Source organism: Octodon degus, unplaced genomic scaffold (genome assembly GCF_000260255.1).
Source record: "Octodon degus isolate 3935 unplaced genomic scaffold, OctDeg1.0 scaffold00049, whole genome shotgun sequence".
NCBI classification, from domain to species: Eukaryota; Metazoa; Chordata; class Mammalia; order Rodentia; family Octodontidae; genus Octodon; species Octodon degus.
The window spans coordinates 4,299,152-4,314,889 of NW_004524625.1; the positions used below are offsets into that span (position 1 = coordinate 4,299,152).

The 15,738-nt window shown below is 58.3% G+C and overlaps 1 protein-coding gene across 1 annotated transcript in view; it reads left to right on the top strand.

Annotated features, from left to right (window-relative positions):
* The window catches only part of Usp35 (ubiquitin specific peptidase 35), a 16,336-nt gene extending 1,253 nt beyond the window's left edge, over positions 1 to 15,083 (top strand). The window contains exons 3-12 of the mRNA XM_004632536.2: positions 1 to 270; positions 1,693 to 1,825; positions 3,042 to 3,171; positions 3,531 to 3,632; positions 4,958 to 5,116; positions 9,614 to 9,807; positions 10,857 to 10,950; positions 11,531 to 11,637; positions 12,041 to 13,304; positions 13,780 to 15,083. The exon at positions 1 to 270 is cut by the window's left edge and continues 26 nt beyond it. Coding sequence (XP_004632593.2) covers positions 1 to 270; positions 1,693 to 1,825; positions 3,042 to 3,171; positions 3,531 to 3,632; positions 4,958 to 5,116; positions 9,614 to 9,807; positions 10,857 to 10,950; positions 11,531 to 11,637; positions 12,041 to 13,304; positions 13,780 to 13,944 — 2,618 coding nt within the window. The 3' untranslated portion in view covers positions 13,945 to 15,083. The remainder of the gene's footprint in view (positions 271 to 1,692; positions 1,826 to 3,041; positions 3,172 to 3,530; positions 3,633 to 4,957; positions 5,117 to 9,613; positions 9,808 to 10,856; positions 10,951 to 11,530; positions 11,638 to 12,040; positions 13,305 to 13,779) is intronic.
* The last annotated feature ends 655 nt before the right edge of the window (positions 15,084 to 15,738 follow it).

Below are 15,738 nucleotides of genomic sequence, written 5' to 3' on the forward strand. Positions count from 1 at the left end.
GCCCGGGGCCCGCCGCTTGTGCGCAGGTGGCCCGCCTGCTGGCGCGGCACCCGCGCTGTGTGCCCGACGGCCCGCACCGCCTGCTTTTCTGCCAGCAGCTGGTGCGGTGCCTCGGCCGCTTCCGCTGCCCCGCCGAGGGCGAGGAAGGCGCAGTGGAGTTCCTGGAGCAGGCGCAGCAGGTGAGCGCGCTCCTGGCGCAGCTGTGGCGCACGCAGCCCGCCGCCATCCTGCCCTGTCTCAAGGAGCTCTTCGCGGTCATCTCTTGCACAGGTGCGTGTGGGCCCTGGGCTTGGGCGGGGACGGCCGGGCAGGTTTCTGGACTTGAGGATAGGCGAGCCCCCGAGTGGTGTGGCACTTGGGTGCAAGGGCGCACGCGCGGTGGGCACCTGTGTCCTTCACTGAGTTAGCACACCTGGCCAGAGCCCCTCCGGGGTCCTGGAAACAGGCTGCCCAGAAACCAGTAGAACAGAGGATCGGCAGGGCCCTTGGTCCAGGTGAACCGGATAGAAGCTAGGCTCTCTAGCCTGTCTTGGGAGACCAGGAGGAATGAAGGCAATGTGCTGGGCAGGCTGAAGACCCAAGGGCTTGTGCTCAAGGGCCAGCGCCCTGATGCAGTCAGACAGTACGTTTTGGGCTTTGATTGATTTTTTTTTTTTTTTTTTTTTTTTTTGAGACAGGGTCTGGGTATGTAGTGCTGGCTGGCCTTGACCTCCAGGTGGTCATCCTGAGTACTGGAATTGCAGGGGGCAAATCTTGCAAAATAAGTGGGGCCTTCTCGCCTCCAGGCCCTTCCCCGTGTTTCCGCCAGGCGTATCCCCTTCCTCCAAGTCCTGCCTTTTCTGGCTGGCTCCAGTGTTACTGTTTCTAAAACGCTTGCCCTACACCCACAGTTGAAAATTAGTGCTTGTCTTAGGCACTTTTCTGTCCTCGTTGAGATACAATACTCATCACCCAGAGGTAGAAGAGGAAAGGTTAATTTGTGGAGGTTTGGGTCCTTAGCTGGCTCCAAGGCAGGTGGTGGTTCATGGCCGTGGAAGACAGCAAAACAGCAAGAGCCAGAGTGAGAGTGAGAGAGGAACAGATCTCATTCTTATTTTGTATGCAGGCTGCCCTGTCCACCCAGGTGTAGCACTCACATCCTTAATGCCAGCACTGGACCAGAAATCAGCTGCCTTCAGAAAGCAAGCCCTGACTGCCTGTGGCTTGGGAGTGAGGGGGAGGTCCAGACACAAGCCCTGCTGCCAGTGTGCAGGATTGGGCTCCAAGCAGTGCCAGGGCAGTTCAAGGAGGGAATGAGTTGGTGTGGAGTCAGACATTGGATGGCATAGGCCAGGGATGGCATAGACCATTGATGGTGAACACCAGAGATCTAGGGCACAAACTGCCCCCTAAAACCCATTTACTTATTCCAGAGTGCTGACACTGCAATTAAGTCTGGACACTGAAGCTTTAGCTTAGAAGAAAAGAGCTGTTATCTGATCCTTGGCTGCTGCTGCTGCTGCGGCGGCAGCGCAGCTTGAGCGGCTCCACTTGCCCGTTGCCGCCTGCAGGCCACAGGCTCACCTGCCACCACCACTCAGTGGGGCAGCCCTCAGGAGCTCCTCCAAACCTCCCAGCTGGGCTCCTGCACCTATAGGGGTGGTGTGGTGGGGGAGACCACCTGCCTGCTAAGCTCTTAATGCACTATTCCAGAGGAGGAGCCCCCATCCAGTGCCCTGGCCAGTGTGGTCCAGCACCTCCCGCTGGAACTCATGGATGCTGTGGTCCGGAATCTCAGCAATGATGACAGTGTGACTGACTCCCAGATGCTGACTGCCATCAGCAGGTGGGGGTGTCGAGGGGTGGGTTCCCCCTCTTCTGCCTCCTGGAGCCCACTGGGGGGTTGGTTTGGGGTCAGAGGCCAGCCCCTCATGCTTGTTCTTCATTCGTTCTTGAGCCCTGCCCAGAGCACCACACTGTGACTCTGGGCACACAGGGGGATTGGCAGGCTCATTTTCCCCCTTGGTGGGGGCAGAGGTAGGGGGTGTTTCCAGGCCTGGGGGTGCGTCCCATAAGAAGGGAAAAGTCAGTGCTTTGCGTCATGCTGAGCTTGTAGATACCATGAACAGAAAGGTGCCTCTCAGGCCAGGGCGCTCCTGCACCCTTCCTCCTTGTGCTTGAGTGTCCTCATACCTGTTTTGGGTCTGACCTGCCTGTCTGTGATGCCAGAATGTGCTTCCGGTCCCCTGCCCTGCAGGCCTGGGCCTATGCAGACCCCTCCACCTGTAATGGCCCCCCTGCCATGGCTTCGCACCCACATGCAGACCAAGCAGCAGTGCAGGGCTCCCTGGGATTCCTTGTCATTAGTGGGTTAGATCCCGCCTCTCCCACTTCATACCCCTTTGACTTTGTATAACTTACCCTTTCCATTTCCATTTGCTCAGCTGTAGAGTAGTGTGGAACTGAGCCCATCCTGTGAGGATTAGCTACGAGACTCGTGTCAGGTGTCTAGAGCAGGGGCAGCTGCTTTCTCCGTAGTTGTCATTGCTTTGCTGTTTCCTTATTCCCCCTCTTAATAGCACAGCCTGAGCACAGAAGGATCGAGCCTGCTCTGGTGCCCAGCACTGTATTGCAGGGCTGAGACATGTTAGAGTGGGCCTGGCACAAGTAAAGACAGGCGTTGACTTAGTGGTCCTTGACATAGTGACAGCCTTGGGACTGACCTCACAGGGGAAGAAACTGGGGCTCAGAAAAGGACATGGCTAGGTCTGGGTCCTGTGGCCCCGGCTCCCTGGAGCCAGAGAGTTTGGCCCCAAGTGGCCTTCGGGGGGGGCCAGCCGGCGTCCCTTTCTGCCCTGCTGCCCTGTTTCAGGCCAAGGCTCGGTGCTGTGTCCTTGGTGCTGGAGCATCGCTGTGCCCTGTGCATTCGCATTGGTCAGTCCAGAGACCCAGGGCCACCTGGCAGTTGTGGGGTGGCAATTGGGGACACATGGTGGGTCTCTGCGCTGCCCTCTCAGGCCCTTGGCCTCCCTGGCCCCATGTCACTGTCACTCCCTCTCCAGGATGATCGACTGGGTGTCCTGGCCCCTGGGGAAGAACATTGACAAGTGGATCATTGCTCTGCTGAAGGGCCTGGCTGCCGTCAAGAAGTTCAGCATCTTGATTGAGGTTTCGCTGGCCAAAATTGAGAAGGTGGGTGGCCTTGTCCTCCCTTCTGTGGCCAGGCACTACAGGTATGGGAGTTGGTGCCCGGGCACCCACTGAAGTTTACTGCATAGCCTAATTCTCCACTGCCCCATGGGCCTCAGGCTCCCGTCTACCAGACCTTTGATGCTCATTTACATTAAGTCTGTCTTTGTGCCTGATGGCCCATTGTGAGGTGTCTAGCTCCCCCCACCCACCCATTTTGCTACCTGTCTCCCCACGGCTTTGAGTGTCTAGCTCCTGCGTGGTCTGCAGCTTCAGGTCTCTGGCTTGGCCCCTCCCAGGCTTAGGTTTGCAGTTGGCCTCTCACAGCCCAACTTGGGCCCTGACCAGGGCTTCTCTTCCAGGTCTTCTCCAAGCTGTTGTACCCCATCGTCCGGGGAGCTGCCTTGTCTGTCCTCAAGTATATGCTGTTGACTTTCCAGCATTCCCATGAGGCCTTTCACCTGGTAAGGGTGCTGTCCTGCCCCAGGTGGGGCTCATACCCCCAGGGCCTGCGGGGCAATGTGCTTTCTCTTTTGGAGGCTGAGGGGTTGGGGCTTGAAGCTTGAGATCTCAAAGCCTGGCTGTGAGTACTGAGGAGGCCTGAGAGTGCTGCTGTTAGATAGACGCCAAGGCCAGGGACCTCCTGTGGCCTTCCTGGTCCCATCAATAACGACTCTTGGCTAAAGACAGCTGCCTGCGTTCACACACTTAACTCCTGCGCAGAGGCCCGCTTTAGCCTGCCTTCGTAGTGAGGAAACTGCGGTTTGGGAGGTTGAGTTGCTTGTCTCAGACTCAATCGGGAGTGGCACGGAAGACTCAGGCCAAGTTTGTCTGACTCCTTGCCCGCTGTCCTTCCTGTACCATCACCCACAGCACCCTATGGCTCTGGCCTCTGGCTCAGGCCCTTCCTTGGGAGGGTGCTGCCCTGCCCGCACTCTGCCTGCCTTCCTGCCACCAGCATGTGGGACCCAGGTTCTGATAGCTTGGGTCTGGTGACCAGAACTTCCCATTTCCCAGTCTATTGCAGTGGCAAAAGCACAGCTCCTGAGGTTGGGTGCTTGCGGGTGAACTTAGTGCTGCTGTTTGCCCGCCATGGTGACCTTGGGCTGAGCGCTGAGCCCTTGGAGTGCCCGCTGGGCAGTGTCAACTACACAACAGTGGGCCGTGTTTGCCTAGAGGCTGTACCTACGGATGGACTTGATAGGCACTCTGTCCTTCCATCATTCTGCTGGGCCCCTTGTTCCTGTGGCCTGGCTGTCCTTTGTGATATGGTACCCCGGTGGGTCTGCACATTGAAACTCCATAGCAGAAGGGCTCAGACCTGCTGGGTCACCAGCTTGTATGGCTCGTGGTGCACTCTGGGGAAATGACATACCCTCTCTGGCCAGGCGTGTGGCCTGTGGTGCCAGGCCCGGGAAAATTGATCCCTAGCACTTGGGCGATGCACACGTGCGCACACAGAGCTGTTCTCAGTGTCTTCATCTGTAGGACGGGGATAGTTGCTGCTGAATCAGCCCGTTGCAGAGATAAAGTGCTTGAACTTGCATGCTGGCCAGGGCCCATGCAGCTGGCTGTGTCACGGCCACGGCATCATTCCTGTCTGGCACAGTAGCCCTGGCCTTCGGGCCCACAGGGCTGGTCCGTGGACTGAGGGCCCAGCCTTCCCTAACTCTGAGGAGGGTGTTACTTACCTTGTGTGTCTTGTGAAAGGACTCGCTGTCCTGGGCTCAGGCCCTGCCCCCAAGGTGGTGGCGGGCGGGGCCTCATCTAACCCCCTCTGCCCTCACAGCTCCTCCCTCACATCCCCCTCATGGTGACCTCTCTCGTAAAGGAAGACTCGAACTCAGGGGCCAGCTGCCTGGAGCAGCTGGCAGAGCTGGTCCACTGCATGGTGTTCCGGTTCCCAGGCTTCCCAGACCTGTATGAGCCTGTCATGGAGGCCATCAAGGTGAGTGACAACTCCCTGCTTGTCCCAACCCTGTTCTAAGGTTTGGAGTTTGCTCCCTGACCAACTCCTATCACCTCTTGGGCCGTGGCACTGTGGGGAAGCTGGGTTCCCACTGTCCCCAGCTGTGCTGTGCTGTCACAGCTGCTGTTCCCGCTTCCTCTCAACCCTCCTGTTCTGCTTGTGGCTCCCACTTACGCACTGTGTAGCCTCCCCTGGGACGTCTTCCCCAGTAGCTGTACGGGCCAGACTGGGGCCCCTCTGGGATTCCACACCCTGGTATGTCTTTTGATCACACCTCTGTCACTTGTGTCCCCCACTGGGCCGTGCGCACTGTGGGGCAGGGATTATTTACACTCATTCATGGATGCCCTGCTCTGTGCTGAGCTGGGACTGGGGACATGGCATGAAGCAGAGGAGTCTGAAAGGAGCTTGCTGCTCGCCTACAAGAAAGCCTGGTCCACGTGGTGTGTGGTGAGGCCTCCAGGGCTTGGACCAAGAGCAATGAGGTGCTGAGGAAAGAACCTGCTTCTGCAGATGGAGAGAGCGACCTCAGGGCGGCTGCTTGGTTGCTGGGGTCGGCTGTGGCCGTCGCAGGCAGTGCTGCACCTGACTGCTAGGCTTTGTCTTCTGATGCTTGCAGGTAGCCCACGAGCCAGGTAGGACAAGGAGGGCATGGAGAGGCATGGGGATCCGTCTTGAAGCCAAGAAGAGGCCTAGCCAGGGCTCTGGATCTCTGCGGCTAGCTAGGCCCAGTGTGAATGGCAGGCCCAGGGCTGGGGAGGGACAAAGAGGTGGTTCTTTTGGAAATGGATTTGACTTTTACTATTGAAATGCAGCTAACAAGCCACTCTAGCTGTCCCACTATGGCACATCTACAAATGCTTATTTAAATGTAACAAACATCTTTTTAAGTCCATTGCTGAGCTTGCAAGAAAGTAAGAGGAAATCCCCAGGGACCAACCAAAATGGAAGAGAAAACCAATTTCCTGAATAGTAGGAAATGGTGCTCTTTGCCTTGGGTGAGAGGGTAGCTAAGGTGACCAGCCTCAGTCACCAGGGGCTCTGAGTGGACAGCAGCAGTAGATGAGGCTTAGGACCTGTGCCTGGAAGGGAGGGAGGTTGCAATGAAATCTTGGAGCCCGCTGAAATCCAAGAAAGGCTTTACTGTTAGTAAAGGAAGGATCTGGAAAAATTCCTATGGTCCAAATTAGAGATCAAAGCAAGCTTTCCCACTTAGTCTGGGCCCTGGACTGAGAGGAGGAGGAAAAAAAAAAAAAAAAAAAAAAAAAAAAACAAAAACTAAAAAAACCCTAGTATCCTGTTCTTACATAGTTTTAAGTGTTCAAGTTCAGATTATTTAGGGAGCTGTGGGGCCCCCTCTCCTAGTTTAGACGTTAGTATTAAAAGTGTTCATAAATTTGTAAACCAGCTGGATGTGGTGGCATACACCTGTAATCCCAGCACTCAGAAGGCTGAGGCAGGAGGATCGCTGCAGGTTCAAGGCCAGCCTGAGCTGTCTCAAAAAAGCCCAAAACCAAAAATTCTTGTCATGCCCACTGCTTGCCTAGTAGACAGAAACAGATCAAGCCAGGAAGCTCTCCTGAAGTGGACTCTGTAATCCCTAAATTACAAAACACAAAGTGACCATGGCTGAAAAAATTCATCAAATCAAAGCTCTGGGTAATTTGTTGGCTCTTGTTTTTCAGACATAGCCGGGGACAGTGTTTTTATAGTTTGGGCTCCAATGGAGGGAGGGCTTGCTCTTCCTGGGAAGGCGTGCAGAAGGGCTGGGACTGCACTTGCAGGGGCCTGGCCGGGCCACTGGCGCTGTGACCAGTTCTTGCTAGACTGAGCTTGCGGCGGGCAGGGCTTGTGCTGAATGCTCTGCCTTCTGGACCTAGAGCTCATGAGCTGGATGTTACTAGAGCATGGCTGTAGTTGCCCTGACGTGGGGCGCACAGGGAGCGAGCAGTGGCGGTCCCTGAGGAAGACCTGAGATGAGTAGGAGTCCGTGGGGCTTTGCACGCTGCGGTCTGGGCAGGGCTGAGGCGGGTCTGCAGGGACAGTGGCCCTGGACAGCCTCTTCAAGCCTCATAGACGGGGGCTGGGAGTCAGACCCTGGCTCTGGAGGAGCTGGGGACGAGGCCCGTGTGGGAGTGTGGGCGTGTGGGCATCCACCTCGGGGGCGTCTGTCAGCAGCGCCTCAAGACCCACTCTTTACCTTGGCTTTGACGGCTCGGGGCTTTGTGATTCTGCCGTGGACCTGGTGTGTGTTGGGGGGCAGGTACCCCCGGAGCACGGCAGCCTGTGCTCAGCTTCTCTACCACTGCCCGGGGACCAAGTGTGTAGCTCATAACTGCAGACACTTGTTTTAGTATCATGAACATGCTTGTGTTCCTTGCGGCGCAGTGTTAGTGCCAGGAAAATGGGTTCCATTTGTCCTGTGGCCTTGAACAGCCCATGGGACAAGCCAATTTGAGAGACAGAGTGCAAAACAATAGCATTGTTGCCAAGATTCCTCTCGCACGCCATATGTTCGTCTCCTTCGGATCTGTGTCCCTTCACGAATCACCCAGGAGTTCCTTCTGGTCGGGGAGCAGTGGTCCTCGCTGCGGGAGTCATGGCATATACATGTCCCGTAGTAGTAGGAGACTGAGAGCTACGTGGAAGATTTTGTTTTATTTTTTACGAGTACGAAGTTCTCCAGGAAAAATATCCCGTGATGTTCTCTCCAGCACGGTGTGTGCGCGTTGTCTTTGTGCACCTCCGTCTGCCCTGGCGCTGGGTGCTTGTGCGTGGGGCGGGCTGTGGGGCGGTGAGGTAGTGCTTGGTAGAGCACTGAGCCTGTGTTTACATTTTCCCCAGTACTTTTTGATACTCATGAGAGGTGACTGCTCCAGAATGTTACCTGAAAAGTGACCCTGGGGACTGGGCGGTGCAAGTGGTGAGCCTGCGGCTGAGTGAGACCTGCGGCAGCCAGAGCCCAAGTGCAGGGGACAGGGCTGGGTGCTGGGTCCGCGTGGGGCCCTGTGGGCCTTGGCGCTGGTGGTGCACAAGAGCCAAGAGAGCTGGAAGGCTGCTGGCGGCGTTGGCGAAGTGCACCGAGCAGCGCCGCAGCACTGGCGCTTTCCTCTATGGTATTACTAGAACTGGTGCTGTTTAATGTGACAGAGGATGAGTGCAAGCGTGCATATCCCTGAGCTGAGACCAAGGCCCATTCCGTAGAGTCCCAGGACCCTTCTGTCCACCGTCGGGGAAGTGGTAGGGAGGGATCGCTTCTCTAGAAAGCCCACTGCCGGTCAGAGGAGGCACAGTGGGAGCCGAGGAGGCAGGGGGTGGTAGACAGGAGTTGGGGCCTCACACGACAGGTGAGGAAGCCAGGGGCATCAGGGAGGCATGAGGCTCACTGACTACAGCTGGACTTGAGGGCAAGTAAGAGCTGGACGTGGCCAGGGTGTAGAGTCTGTGGGACGCTGGCAGTGTATATTTCTTCCCTTACTGCCCGTGGGACCGCAGACAATCATTTTCTCTGAATCTAGTCGTTTCATCTCTCTAATGGGGTTGTGCGCCAAGGCAGTTGCCGCCTGCGTGAGCATGCAGAAGGCCCACGTACCGTGGAGAGTCTGGCCCGAGTCGAGGCAGGGACTTCTTGTGGGCTGTGGAGGACCACCTGGGTGACTCTCCTTGAAAGAAGAGCAGTTGTCTCCATTGTGGCTGTGCCTGACCCTATTTCCATGTATTGACAGGTACAGAGCTGGATAGGACTTTTCTTTATCCCTTCAATTGGCTTTAAGCAATGCATATTGGTCTAGCTGAGGTGCTGGTGGTAGTCTCTGAAGACAGCACGCGTGTTTCCCCGATAACCCACACCTGCTGCTCTTTAATATGAACCCGGTCTAGACAGGACAAAGAGCCAATGCCCAACACTGTCAGCTGGGATGGAGCCTTCAGATAGAGGCTATGACTTCCTGGGGCTTGAAAGATTACACATCAGAGCTGAAGCACTGGACCCCAAAAGATCAGATAGTATCTCAATAATATAATGCAACTTACTTTTTCTGCATATATTTCTCTCTGCGTATCACAGAGGTAAATGCAGGCTCCTACCTAGCCCAGCTCACAGTGCTCGCCTAGTTCCTAAAATTCTCAGTCATTCATCCTTGAGCTATTCCTCCTCCATGACTGAATAAAACCCAGATTCAGCCCTGGATCGAGGCCTTGTTCTGGATAGCATCACTGTGACTAGACTTAGGACCTGTTGGCTCCCCATAACTATAAAGATGCTTAGTGACTTTATTCTTGCCATGGGTTGTGCCAGAAGTGGTAGATTGGAATTAACTCAATGGAATTCCCATAATGTATATACAAATATAAACTTCTTGGGCCGAGATGCGGACCAGGAGGCGCTTTGGGGGCTGCTGTGTGGGCTTCGCAGAGGAGCAGACACCTTTCGAGCTGACCTGAGTACCCGCTGTCCTGCCTGCCTCTCTTCCTCAGGATCTCCATGTTCCCAATGAGGACCGCATCAAGCAGCTGCTGGGGCAGGATGCCTGGACCTCACAGAAGAGTGAGCTGGCTGGCTTCTACCCACGGCTCGTGGCCAAATCTGACACGGGCAAGATCGGACTAATCAACTTGGGCAACACGTGCTACGTGAACAGCATCCTGCAGGCTCTGTTCATGGCTTCCGAGTAGGTGCTACTCACGCACCCCGCTGCCCTCCCTGCGGCCTTGTGCTGTGGGCCGCACTGAGGCCTGGGTGGGAAGTCGGGGCTCAGGGCTGGGCCGCGGGGCTACCCGCACCTCTGACTTTCTGCGTCTTCGCCCAGCATCACTCTTTTTTACCAGTGCTCCTGGGTCCTACATGTGACCGGCTCACTGCAAGTTTCTGTTTTGGCTCAGTGAAGGGGGCTCGGGCTCTGGCTTGGAATGGGACCTTGTGATGGTGCAGGGCCAGCAGCCAGAAGGACTGATCTCTGAGGTTCTTGTGGTACTGCTACTTGTTCTCCAGCTGCTGGATGAAGGACTGATTTCATTTTCCTGATCTCTGATATGTGCAGATCATTGCTTGTGCTCAGTGCAGCAGCGTGAGCTGCCCGAGAAACGCTCGTGCTCTTGTAGAGTCTAAGCACGAGTGTTGAGACGCTTGCTGACCGGGTCTTCCTGAGCGGGGCCACACCAGCTGGGCTTGGAGGTGGTATGGTCCCAGGACAGCAGGTGTTGGGAAGGCTCTCCGTCCGTAGGTTGGGCTTGTCACTGGCAGCCAGCCTGTGCCTGCAGGGTCCCTTTCCTTCTGTGCATTCCTTGCATGGGCCCTGGCTTCTGCCTTTGAAGGGGTCTAACCCAGGGCCACAGGACAGGGCCCTAAGCAGGCACTGTAGCAGCTAGGGTGGAGGCTGAGGCAGGGACAGGTGCTGTGTGTGGCTGGGAGGTGCTGTATGGCTCTGCGCCCGAGCCCAGACTTAGAGCCTTCCGGTGTTCGAACCCCAGACTCACAGGGCGTCTGAGTTGGAAGAGGCCCCCAGAGTGGCTTGTTGCACCCTTTATTGTCATATCGAGGCCCCTCCTGTGCTCCTGACCTCAGACCCTGCAGGCCGAGCTGTTCATGTCTTCTCCCTCCTGGCGTCTGGCCTTAGCTTGAGCTAGAAACATCCGGAGGCTCCAGGCTGCCTGCAGGGCGGGTGAGTAGGGGCTCCTGGGGGCCTCAGCTCACCCTGGGCCGTGCCACTTCGCTTTGTAGCTTCCGACACTGTGTGCTCCGTCTGACTGAGAACAATTCCCAGCCCCTCATGACCAAGCTTCAGTGGCTCTTTGCCTTCCTGGAGCACAGCCAGGTGCGTGTGGGGCGGGCGCAGGGTGCAGTGGGTGGCGAGGTGCCAGTCCCTTGCAGGACTGTGGGCCTGGCTGTTGCCTCAGGTGTCCGCTGCTGCTTTTGAGCACCCACATTGCCGGCACCTTCAGAGTATGGAGGGGACAAAGGAGAACAGTTGTCTGTCCTTGTAGAACCTAAGGTGGGGGTTGGGGAGTCTGCAGGGCCCTGTGTGGGGCAGAGATGATGTCCTGTCACTGACAGCTGTTACGCTTTCCTGGAGGGAAATGGCATGTGGGGACATTCAGGGAAGGAAGGGGATAGCAGGGGCTGGGTTGGATAGCTGTCAGGGCAGAGCCCACATTGCCCTTGCTTTCATGGGGCCATTAAGACTGAGCAGAGATGCAGAGGGAAGTGTGAAGCCAAGAGCAGTCTCACAGTGCTGCTCCTCTCCAGTGTGCAGGGGTGTGTGCATTGGGGACGGCAAGGAGAACCTGGGCAAGGGGGCTTGGCTCTTGGGGATGCAGGGCTAGGTGGACCTCAGGCCCTGCGCTCTGCAGGGCTGCAGAGTGTGGCTGGTGCCCTGAGCTGCCTCCTTGTCACAGAGGCCTGCCATTTCGCCCGAGAACTTCCTGTCTGCATCCTGGACACCCTGGTTCAGCCCTGGCACCCAGCAGGACTGTTCAGAGTATCTGAAGTACCTGCTGGATCGGTGAGTGAGGCTGGGGTGCTGGTGTGGGTAGGGTGGGGAAGAGTCCTGGGGAAGGTGAGCTCCATTTGGGTGAGCACAGCTTCACAGTGAGGGGAGTGGGAGCACTGCTGCATGCGTGAGCCAGCATGGGCTGTGCTGCGAGCGGGGCGCGTGTGTGCAGGTGCAGGCTGCCCTGTCGGCTCTGAGTACGGGCTGCGCTGCATCTGCCCACTGTTGCTGCCCCGAGCCCAGGTCCTGGGCTCGGGTGTTGTCATGTAGTGTTGGCTGTGTGCAGGTGAGTGCAGTGTGTGTGTGTGTGTGTGTGCTAGCTCTGTGTGCGCATGCACGCGTGTGTGGCCCTGGTGGGCTTGTGGCTGCTGGACAGGGCAGTCGGGCGCTGGAAGCAGACCTGTGTTCCCTCCAGGCTGCATGAAGAGGAGAAAACAGGAACGAGGATCTGCCAAAAGCTCAAGCAGTCCAGCCTGCCCTCACCCCCTGAGGAGCCTCCCAGCCCGAGCTCAACCTCTGTGGAGAAGATGTTCGGAGGGAAGATTGTGACCCGAATCTGCTGCCTCCGCTGCCTCCAGGTCTCCGCCCGTGAGGAGGCCTTCACCGACCTCTCTCTTGCTTTCCCTCCCCCTGAGCGCTGCCGCCGCCGTCGCCTGGGCTCCGTGATGCTGCCTGCAGAGGATGCTGGGGTTGGAGAGCTTGCATCTGTCTCCCGAGCCCAAGTGGCCAGAGGGGTGGGGCCTCCGAGGCAAAGGAAACACTGCATCACAGGGGACAGCCCCCCGGCCTTGCTGGACATTGAAGCCCAGGAGCCTTCCGCGGCAGGGGAGCGAGAGGAAGAGGGGAAGGAGGAGCTGGGAGAGGCTGAGGAAGAGGAGGGGACACCAGAAAAGGAGGAAGAGGAAGAGAAGGAAAAAGAGCAGGAGGAGGCAGAGGAGAAAAAGGAAGAGCAAGCAAAGGAAGAGAAAGAGGCAGCAGCTGAAGAGGAGGGGAACAATGGGCCAGGCCTGCACAGGGGCGCTGCCAGCCCCCCCGGGGAGCAGCCTTGTGCACCTGAGTGCTCTCGCTCTGTCCTGGACCTGGTGAACTATTTTCTGTGCCCCGAGAAGCTGACAGCGGAGAACCGCTACTACTGTGAGTCATGTGCCTCCCTGCAGGACGCGGAGAGGGTGGTGGAGCTGAGCCAGGGCCCTCGCTACCTTGTGCTCACGCTGCTGCGCTTCTCCTTCGACCTGCGTACCATGCGGCGCCGCAAGATCCTGGACGACGTGGCTGTGCCCCTGCTGCTCCGCCTGCCGCTGGCAGGGGGCCGGGGCCAGGCCTACGACCTGTGCAGCGTGGTGGTGCACTCTGGCGTGTCCTCGGAGAGCGGCCACTACTACTGCTACGCCCGCGAGGGCACCGCCCGCCAGGCCTCTTCTCCAGGGTCTGCAGACAGACCGGAGCCGGAAAACCAGTGGTACCTGTTCAATGACACGCGGGTGTCCTTTTCCTCCTTCGAGTCTGTGAGCAACGTCACCTCCTTCTTCCCCAAAGACACAGCCTACGTGCTCTTCTACCGCCAGCGGCCCGGGGAGGGCTCCTTGGCCGAGCCACGCTCCCCCAGAGGCCGCCCGGAGCCCGCCCTCCACAAGGACCTGATGGAAGCCATTTCCAAAGACAACATCCTCTACCTGCAGGTGAGCGGCTGGCTCCGTCCTGCCCTCCGCCCAGCACAGCGACAAGCTCAGGCCTGCTGTTCCTGAGTTGCCTCCTCCCTGCAGTCCATGTAGGGCCCCCTTCCGAGCAACAGCCCCTAGCCACGTGGTTGTTAGCAATGCTGCTGGCGGGGCACGTGGTCAGGGCTCCCGCAGGCCCCCAGCGGCCCTGCCTCTCTGTTCCTAGTCCAGCGTTAGCAAAACGTCCAGCCTCAGGGCCAGCAGGGCTTGGCTCCGGGGCGGCGTTCCTGAGGGGAGCCCGGGGTGTTGGGGCAGGCTGGGAGGCTCGCCCTCGGCTGCTCCCCATAGCTGGTGTCACCTCAGGTCCCTGCCTGCCGGTCAGTGGTCAGTGTCGTCGGGAACGGGGATGCCCGAGCATCCAGGCAGGCTGCGCTCGGAGGGCCGCGGCTCGGGGCCTGAGTTTGAAGCTGCTTCCGTGCCCTGTCTGTGTCCCCAGGAGCAAGAGAAGGAGGCGCGCAGCAGGGCGGCCTACATCTCTGCGCTCCCTGCGCCCCCGCACTGGGGCAGGGGCTTCGATGAAGACAAAGATGAGGACGAGGGCTCCCCGGGCGGCTGCAGCCCCGCAGGCGGCGGTGGCGACTTCCACAGACTGGTCTTCTGACGAGCTGCCCTCCCCGGGAGCCAGGCTGCATTGCTGTCTCTAGCTGGGGGCTCGGAGGCCAGGGGCAGGCCGGGAGTTCCGGATGTCGGGCCCCAGCCTGAAGGGCACGGCGACCTCAGGTGGTGGAGGTAACGCCCAGCCCCAGCCCCGACCGGAGATCAGCTCTCATGCGTCCTGGCTAGGGTGGGCAGAGGCCGCCCCTCGGCAGCGCCGCTGGGCAGAAGCACAGAGAGCACGCAGAGCGAGCCCGGAGCGGAGCGCGGCCCCATGCTGCCGCTGCGGGCTCGGGTCTCTGGGGACTTGGCCCGTGCGTGGGAGCTTGGGGGGCCGTGTGGCTGTGCTTCGAAGCACGGATCGAGGAAGACCCTCCCGCCCCTGACCTGCCCCCTCACGCCCCCAGCCCACCGCAGTGCCTGAACCGCCGCTCCTATGTCCCCTCTGGTAGACAGAGAATGTCTTATCGCCAAGACCCTCCTTCACCAGGAACTACCCCTGCGGGGGCTGGCTGGCTCGGCCCCCCTGACCCCGGGATGGCCGCTGGCGTGGACTGCGACATGGAGGTGTTGCCCTCATTGTCCCGCGCTGCTGCTGTAGCCCCTTCTAAACGGAGGAATAAACTGCGACGCCCGTGAAGGACGCCATGCTTCGCCCTGTGAGCTGTGCCGTGGCTGTACCTTGGGGCTCTCCCTTGGGCAGTTTGGTGTGGCCCGGCTCCTGCTCAGTAGTGATGACCCCCAGATGCAGGGTGGGGGGCAGGGCCCTTGGGCACTGAAGGGATGTGGGAGGCAGCAGGGCGCAGGCTGGGGGGATGCCAGCGGAGGGCACCTACCCATAGGGTGGGGCTGGGTCCCAACAGCCGCGACTTTTCAGTCCCTGGGGTTTCTGGCCACCTGAAAACAGCTGCTGCCCACAGAGGTGCCTCTGCAGAGTGGGGGAGATCTGCTACGATGCTGCCTGGGGCACACCCATGCTGAGAGCCAGAGGGACACGGGTGGCCGTGTGTGCATGGGTCCCACTTCCCACAAGCCTGTCGGAGGGCTGCCGGTAGAGAGGGGTGTGCGTCCAGTCATTGGAGACCCTGGAGCCATCGGGCCTGGAGGAAAGGGCTGCTGCTGCAGCCCAGGTCAGATGGCAAGGCGCCCTCTGCCCTCCTAGGACAGCAGAGTGGACAGGTGCCAGGTTCTGAGGCAGAGGCTTTCTTTTGCTCCGAGCCCAGGAAGGCGACCACTTACTATGAAAGTGGAGCAGGCTGCCATGCAGGCCTCATTGGGTCACCTGATATGTGGTTCTAGGGTGGCTGGACCGAGGGAGCTGAGTCAGGGCTCCCCTCTGGCCCTGCAGAAAGACTCCGAACCTCTTTGGGGTGCGTTTCTAAAGGACTTTATTGTCCGACTTCAATACCACAGTAAAAAGGGACCTGTACGCTCCAGGCCTGTACCATGTGTCACCACAGCAAAAATGTGACCCATCCCAACAGTTCCCACCCTCCACCCCTGGGCCTACTCACAAGATAAATACATGTTACAAATTTTTAAAAAAGAAAATAAATTAATAACTTAAGTGATTAGGCACTAACAGTGATTTGAAAAAAATTAAAGGTCAATTTAAATGGCAACAAGAACTTGAGATTGGGCTGCTTCTGGCCCATTTTCTTCTCCAAACACAGGGACAGTTGTGTGCAAAATGAGTCTAAATGTCAAGACACAAGTAGCCGACAGATTACATATGAGCACGCACCTCCAGACACCAGAGTGTGGGTCTCCAGAGGCCCAGGCCCCCAGAACTTGGTGAGTC